This window comes from Garra rufa, chromosome 13 (assembly GCF_049309525.1).
Source record: "Garra rufa chromosome 13, GarRuf1.0, whole genome shotgun sequence".
NCBI classification, from domain to species: Eukaryota; Metazoa; Chordata; class Actinopteri; order Cypriniformes; family Cyprinidae; genus Garra; species Garra rufa.
Genome location: NC_133373.1, coordinates 23589885 through 23598190, shown reverse-complemented (window position 1 = coordinate 23598190; position 8306 = coordinate 23589885). Strand labels below are relative to the sequence as shown.

Sequence of the window (8306 nt, the reverse complement as noted above, 5' to 3'; positions counted from 1 at the left end):
AACGTATATGGCGAGGCAATGACATGGTCAAATGCACTAGTTAAAATCTTTATTTGATTTAAACATTCTTGGAAACACAATTTAAGTGCACAATTTAACAAAATATATAATACTGTTCTAGTGGTTTTTGGGTATTTTAAATGTCTTACATATTGTGCCTTTAAGCTAACTAAACAAACAACCACATAAAAAAATAAATAATAAAAGGTCGAGAGCAGGTGGCTTATGAATATCATAAACTAGCATTTCTGCAGGTAAACTGTTTAATTGCTTAAACTTTAGTTACCAATGATTATTCAGGTACTGTATTAAAAACAGTCGAGGTTATTTTGCATTTCACTGTCAAATCTGAACTCAAGTTTTACCTTAAATCAGGGTCGCCAGGTTTTCACAACAAACCCCGCCCAATTGCTAATCAAAACTAGCCCAATTACATTTTGAAAGGGGTCCCCCAGTAAAAGTTGTGTTCGGGGGGATTTTATTACGCTATTAGGGACGCTACAACCCGTGGCAACAGTGTTAAAAGCCTCGTTCAGACTGTCAGCCCAAATCCGATTTGTATGCAAATCCGATTGAAATCCGATCATAGTTAGGTAACTTAGTCTGAACAGCAACGAACTACATGAAATCTGATTTGGTCAAATCCGTTTCGAGCTTCATTCGTATGTGGTTTGGAATCCTATTCAAATCGGATTTCTGCTTTTTCACGTTTTCATGCCACATAAAACGTAAACACGTCAGACGTTTTTGTGGAAAACATAACAAAAGTCTTTGCAGAAACAAGCTTGTGTTGCGAACTGCAAATCAAGCGGGAAAAGACAATATACAGCTAGTATACGCACCTCTTTGAGTTTTGATACCAGTAGAGACGGCAGCACAGAATAATGTCGCACATTCCAGCTTCCTGCGTTTCTGCCGCTGCTTTAGAAGACAAAATATAATCCAGCGCGACGGCAACATTGTCATATCGCAAGACAGCATCTATATTGCAAACTGTAATGCTGTTATTGTTTTTAGCGTTGGCATAATAACGCAACGGCATTGCCATAGAAACCAACACACATTCCGTAAAACGAAAGAACGCTTATGGACACACAAATCGGATTTGAACAGTTGCGATATGACTGTGTGGACAGTCAGTTATTCAAATCTGATTCCATCCAGATCTAGACAAAATCGGATTTGGGCTGACAGTCTGAACGAGGCTAAAGTAATCCAATTCCGCAGGGAAACCTCGGACTTGGCAACACTGCCTTGAAGAAGAACATCCAAGATGTTCATGTGTTTCTTTCTTCAGTCGTAAAGAAATTATGTTTTTTGAGGAATTCATTTCAGGATTTTTCTCCATATAGTAGACTTCTATGATGCCCCAAGTTTGAACTTCCAAAATGCAGTTTAAATGCAGCTACAAATGATCCCAGCCGAGGAAGAAGGGTCTTATCTAGCAAAACGATCAGTTTTGAAGAAACGTCTTGTCTTGCTCTGCCTGAACTCTGTTTTTTTTTCTCGATTCAAGGCAGTTGGAGTATGTCGAAAAACTCCCATCTAATTTTCTTTCTTCAAAATCATCCTACATCGCTGTATTACCTTTTTTGTTAAGTTTTTCGACATACCCTAACTGTCCTGAACCAGAAAAAAAACAAGAGTTTAGGCAGAACAAGACAAGACCAGCATTTGAGGTTAAAAAGTATATAATTTTTTATTTTTATTTTTATATTACAATCTCTTCGCTAGATAAGACCCTTTTTCCTCTGCTGGGATTGTTTACAACCACATTTGGGATCGTTTGAAGCTGCATTTAAACTAGATTTTGGAAGTTCAAACTCTGGGCACCCATGGAAGTCCACTATATGGAGAAAAATCCTGAAATGTTTTCCTCAAAAAACATAATTTCTTCACGACTTGAACATCTTGGATGACAAGGGGGTGAGTACATTATCCTGAAAATTTTTTTGGAAGTGAACTTCTTGTTTAAATGCAGCATACGTGTTACTATTATTATATGCATTATAGCAATAACAATTAGTTATGTATAATTACAAGCAGCGCTTAATATAATGTAACATAAACAATAAAATATAAAGTGTGAAAAAAAAACAGGAGAAGTGTTACGCTTGGAACAAAAAAAAAATAATGGTTTATTCTGGCAATCAGATATATTTATAAATAAAGATCACTGCTCTATTTTTAATACGCAAATATGTAATTTTAACTCAAATGGGGGAAAATGTTCAGTGACATTAGTGGTGACATTAATAGCATCTTTTTTGTGCAAAGTTGTTTGCTTATTGGTTGGTTAATATGACAAAATGTTAAATCCTATTTTTGCTGTATTTCTATGCTGTCATTGTTTTATGGCATTTAAACAGACATGTTAATGCCGATTTTTATAAGCATTGTGAAGGCTTGAAATGAATAACGGCCTATAGAGGGTTTGCACTTACATCACGATTTGGTCAGTTACCCGGATGCGCAGCCATATTGGCGATACTCAGATGTAAACAACAGCATGGACTGAATGTGCTGTTCTGCTAGTTTATGCTGTCTAAACCATGGGAATAAAACGTGTGGAAGCTGCTAAATCATATAGAGAAGTACTTAGTGAGCAGGAAAGGGTGCAAAATTTTGACAGACTAAAGTTAATAGGTGGTAAAGACATTAGCCTAATATTTCACCTACCTGACTGGAAATGATAAGAACAAACACGAATGTTGTCAAGATTCTTGCCCTGGAAATCCAGTTCAGTTTGGCCAACCACAAACACCTTTTGTTCCTCAGACAGTTTTTTGCACTCTTCTCCTTGATTTGTTATAACGTTTGGCAGTCTATAGTACTCCAAATGTTTTTCCCGGTCTGACCGATTAGTACAGCCCAAAACATGACAATAATTGACCATTTTCACAGCAATAATCAGGAAAATATGCAGGTTTCATTTGGTTCAGTGGCATTTGGTACATCCAGTGCCGCCAATATGGCCGACTGATGGCAAGTTGTGAAAACACTATAATCACTGGTATGCAGGAACTGACTAGATTGTCATATTTTTCATCAAATCTGTGAATGTGTTTGATCATAGTCCAGTAGACTTGTACATTGCATTTATCAGCTATTACATTTGATACTTAAATGTTATGATTTGTACAGTATGTGTTTTAATTTTGAAGAACCTAAATGTGAAAATGTTTATTTGGCTTAATTAATTATGAAAACAGAGATAAAAAAATGATGAAGGGCAGATTAGCAGAATTTATATATATATATATATATTAAATGAAAAGATGTGTCTTTATTGTCAGCATTAGCAAACTGTACATACATAAATAGGCATAGACATTGTAATCATAATGTTTTTGTGACACTGTCATTGTCGTAACACACAAATTAAGATACAGTAAGTAGATAACGGTAATAAAAAGCACGCATCTCTCATAGAGCTACATCAGTGACTGTTTTACATTTCTGGACAAAAAATAAAAAGTGAACTCCATGCCATGAAATAAAAATAAAATTTGAACTGCCATGCAAAATCTTCTTTAAATAATATTGAAAATAATTTTTTCTACAATCTTAAATAATAAAAAAATAAAAATAAAACACTTTTCCTTAGCCGAAGCAAATCATTTTGGCCATTTTCTTGGACGGTATAAGTGCAGTACCTTATGCTTATGTCAGTGCTGTTAAGTACATAATTATATACGATTTCATAGTTTTTCTTCTGTTTCCTTGGGACAGAAACGGTTAACCAGTTTGGCTGTCCAACACTAGTCTACATTGCAATGAGTTCAATAGTACACCGTTTAGTTGAAAAATGAAATTAGCAGCAGCAACTGTACAGGAGGAACAGGAACTATCAGCTTTGGCTAACACTAGTCCAGTCTGTCTGTGTCCTGCAGTGTAATATGAACCAGATGAAGGCATTGGTAAAGCGTCCTCTTGCTCATACAGGCGGTGGGCCATTGGTGTAGCGGAGCATGGGATGAAAAGAGCGGGCGAAATTGTTAGCGAGGGCGCAGCTGTAATCCTGCTCAGTCATGGGCACCAGACAGGTCAGGCCCACTATGAGCAGCAGTAGGAGCTGCAGTGGCAGAGCCGCCCGGAGCACTCGCAGCAGAAAGGGCTGGCAGCGAGCCACAGCAGCGCCACCTTTGGACCCGGAGGAACCAGAGCGAGACGAAACGCAGCCAGAACCGCTGGGCAACCTAAAAAACATCAGAATAATACATCAGAATAAACTTAAAAATGATAATGACACACACAAATGTTGTGAGTAGCAGAGAACCTCTACTATTTAGTGAAAAGGGGATTTGTTTTTTAAAAAGCATCTTTTTATTGTAACTACAACTAAATCTATTCAAAAGTGTAAAAATTAAATGAAAAACATTACTAAAAAAATGACTAAAGTTAAATCTGAAATAAAAATCTAAGCTATATACACACTACCAGTCAAAAGTTTTGGAACAGTAAGATTTTTAATGTTTTTTTTTTTTTTTCAAATTAGTCTCTTCTGCTCACCAAGCCTGCATTTATTTGATCCAAAATACAGAACACACTCAAATTTAAAAATATTTTTACTATTGAAAATCACGGTTTTCTATTTGAATATATTTTAAAATGTAATTTATTCCTGTGATTTCAAAGCTACATTTTCAGCATCATTACTCCAGTCTTCAGTGTCACATGAGTCTTCAGAAATCATTCTAATACGCTGATTTGCTGTTCAAGAAACATTGATTATTATTATTATTACCAATATTTAAAACAGCTGAGTACATTTTTTCAGGATTCTTTGATCCAAAGATCAGCATTTATCTGAAATAAAAAAGCTTTTGTAACATTATACACTATACCATTAAAAAGCTTGGAGTCAGTGTCATTTTTTGGAAAAGAAATGATAGAAATTAATACTTTTATTCAGCAAGGATGCTTTAAATTAGTCAAAAGTGATGATAAAGACATTTCTAAAGTTACAAAAGATTTCTGTTTCAGATAAATGCTGTTCTTCTGAACTTTCTATTCATCAAAGAAACCTGAAAAAAATTATACTCAGCTGTTTTCAACATAATAATTATAATAATAAATGTTTTCAAGCAGCAAATTAGAATGTTAGAATGATTTCTGAAGGATCACGTGACTGGAGTATTGATGCTAAAAAATATAGCGTTCAAATCATGGGAATAAATTACATTTTAAAATATATTCAAATAGAAAACAGTTATTTTAAATAGTAAAAATATTTCACAATTGTACTGTTTTCGCTGTTCTCTGGATTAAAAAAAAAATGCAGGCTTGGTGAGCAGAAGAGACTATTTACTGTCCAAAAACATTTGACTTTCAAAACTATTTAAAACTGTAAATAATGTAAAAATTAAATGAGAAAGATTAAAAGGCAACTAACTAAAATAAGTTTATGTACTAAAATTACTAAAGCTATATAGAAATAATGACAAAAAAAAAAAACGGATAATAAAATATCAACTTAAATGCTAATTCAAAATATTAATAAATACAATAATAAGTAAAACTAAAACGGTTTCCAATTTCACAAACACGATTTTTGGACTTTTTTCTCCATTCGAAGACACTTGCATTGACAAATCAATTCCCATTCATCAGCAAATAGTTTTTAGCATCTGTCATATAATGATAAATTTAGTCACTCACCGACAGACGTCCATGTTTTATGGACAAACTGCACACACTAAATCATTCTCGGACACTTTTCACTTTTATATTTGTGTTCATAATCAAAAGACAGTTCCATATTTTGTAAAACTTCACAATATGTTTCATTAAGAAGTCAGAACAAACATGATGTAATGCTTAACAAATCAGCAGCTCATGTGCATTTAAATATGAAGCAATTCTATTTCATGTAAATTAAATACTTTGTTAAGCATTACATACATGTTATGCTTGTTAATGTTGTTAATGAAAGGTATTAGAAAGTTTTACACAATATGTCTGTTTTTTTTTGTTCATTTTGTTATAAGGCAGAGATGAGTGTGAGAGCATCACAATGAATTGTCTGCACAAAAAAAATAAAACTGCAAAAAACAATGAAAGCAAAATTACATGGTTTGGAGTATGACTAATAAATTCCAGTATTTCCACATGAAGAAAGATGATGGACGCATCAGGATTTTGAGCATGTTTTATGTTCAAAGGACACAAAGTCACATCGTCAGACTCAATATTATGTTCCCGGGGAAAAATAACACACACGATTAGTAAGAATCCTTGACTAGGAATCAAAACAAATTCTTTTCCTAGAACTGAAGAACCGCAGAGGATTGAGAGCCTCTGATCTGAATGGTTCTGATGGTATGGATCTGCAATCTGCATCTGGAATGAGTTCCATCATCCCCCCCTGCGTTCTAAAGCGCGAGAGACAGGTACCTGTGACGTGGAAGTCTGGCTGCGGATCCTGGTTCTGACACACTACATTTGCCTCGTAGCTGTTGTGCAATGAGCAAAAGGGAGGGAGGGGTAAAAGAAAGAAAGAATGTTTCAGTCCAGCAAATAAAGACAAAGCTTGTGGTGACAAGCAGAGACATATAGCCAGGCCATCAGTATAATCACAAACCAGTAACAACAAAACAAAAGGCGGCAGCAAAATAACTGGCAATGACAAACAAAAATCTTGCAAGGTGCAAGAAACCTGGCTTTCCACACAGACACCTATAAACAAATCAACTCTAAATTGTTCCAATGGCTTGATTTGATTTAAAGCATGTTTGAAAGGTAAAGCCAGTGTTTCTTGTATACATTTCATTAGAAGTAACGTACTTCCAAAGCCACAAATAAACATCCAAACCAACATATTAACGTGGGATGAGGGAGTGAGCAAATATTCCAGGGGATTTTGAAAATCTTCCCCTGTTATAAGCTCAACTGCCTCACTTTAGCAGGACAGTGACCTTCATGCCCAAAATAATATCAAAAGAAAGGGAGAGGAGATGCATTACCGATTGTCGTTTAGTGGAAACGCTGACCTCTGAAACTGGACTGACTGATCCAGAAGTTTCTGCTTCATCCGCAACAGACCAGAGGGATGCATCCTGTGAATTGGGTGACGATCTGAGATTTAGCTTTGAAATAGAGACCCAATAAAGTCTGATATTATGGAAAGTGACTAATGTTGTTGTTTTTTATCTGTAAAAACCATGGCTGTCAGTTTAACGTGTTAACTTCATTAATTAGTTATAAAAAAATGTGATTAAAATATTTTAAAGCAGTTAACACACAGCAGTTGCAGCCAATGATTGATCCTCTGCTGCCATCTTTTGGTTATATGGGTAATTTCATGTTTTCATCTTAAAAAGAGATGATGTTTTGTGTGAAAAGACTTTTTTTCCATCTTCCATCTGAATGAAAAGTGAATCTTTCAAGTGAATTTTATTGCACAGTTGTAGATTTGAAAAAAAAAAAAAAAAGGCTTTAAAATATTACGATTTAAAAAATTTGTTCATGACTATGAGGGCAAGTTACTGATTATCAATAATAATACAATTAAGATGTCCTTGAAGTATCGCTAGCTAGCTAACGTTAGCCTAAACACGTTATGATAGTGTTTAGCTGTCAGCATTTAAATGTACAACTATGCTAACGCTCAGTGCATGAGGTCAATTCCTAAATGAATCAGCCGTTTGAGCGAATCGAATGAAAGACATTTACCGTCACCTGCTGGCAGATTTAGTTTCTTATTTGTGACCCTGGACCACAAAACCAGTCTTAAGTCGCTGGGGTATATTTGTAGCAACAGCCAAAAATACATTGCATGGGTCAAAATTTTTGATTTTTCTTTTATGTCAAAAATCATTAGGAAATTAAGTAAAGATCATGTTCCATGATGATTCTTTGTAAAATTCCTACTGTAAATATATCAAAATGTAATTTTTGATTAGTAATATGCATTGTTAAGAACCTAATTTGGACAACTTTAAAGGTGATTTTCTCAGTATTTTGATTTTTTTGCACCCCCAGATTCCAGATTTTCAAATAGATGTATCTCGAACAAATATTGTCCTATCATAACAAACCATACATCAATAGAAAGCTTATTTATTGAGTATTCATATGATGTATACATCTCAGTTTTGTAAAATTTAACCTTATGACTGGTTTTGTGGTCCAGGGTCACATTTAGAGTATTATTTCATTAAATACTACTCCTAGTACTACTACTACAACCACTACTAATAAAAACATTAAAGAGATAGTTCACCAAAAAAATGTAGCTTCTGTCATCATCTACACAGCCTCATGTCTTTTCTATTCTATTCTAATTCTATTTTGAAGACTGTTGG

The 8306-nt window shown here is 34.5% G+C and overlaps 1 protein-coding gene across 1 annotated transcript in view; it reads right to left on the bottom strand.

Annotated features, from left to right (window-relative positions):
* Positions 1–3246: 3246 nt before the first annotated feature.
* syne1a (spectrin repeat containing, nuclear envelope 1a) overlaps positions 3247–8306 on the bottom strand; it is a 187692-nt gene continuing 182632 nt past the window's right edge. The window contains exons 143-145 of the mRNA XM_073852751.1: positions 6966–7058; positions 6397–6455; positions 3247–4199 (exon numbers count right to left, since the gene is read on the bottom strand). Of these exons, the coding sequence (XP_073708852.1) occupies positions 3938–4199; positions 6397–6455; positions 6966–7058 (414 nt within the window). The 3' untranslated portion in view covers positions 3247–3937. The remainder of the gene's footprint in view (positions 4200–6396; positions 6456–6965; positions 7059–8306) is intronic.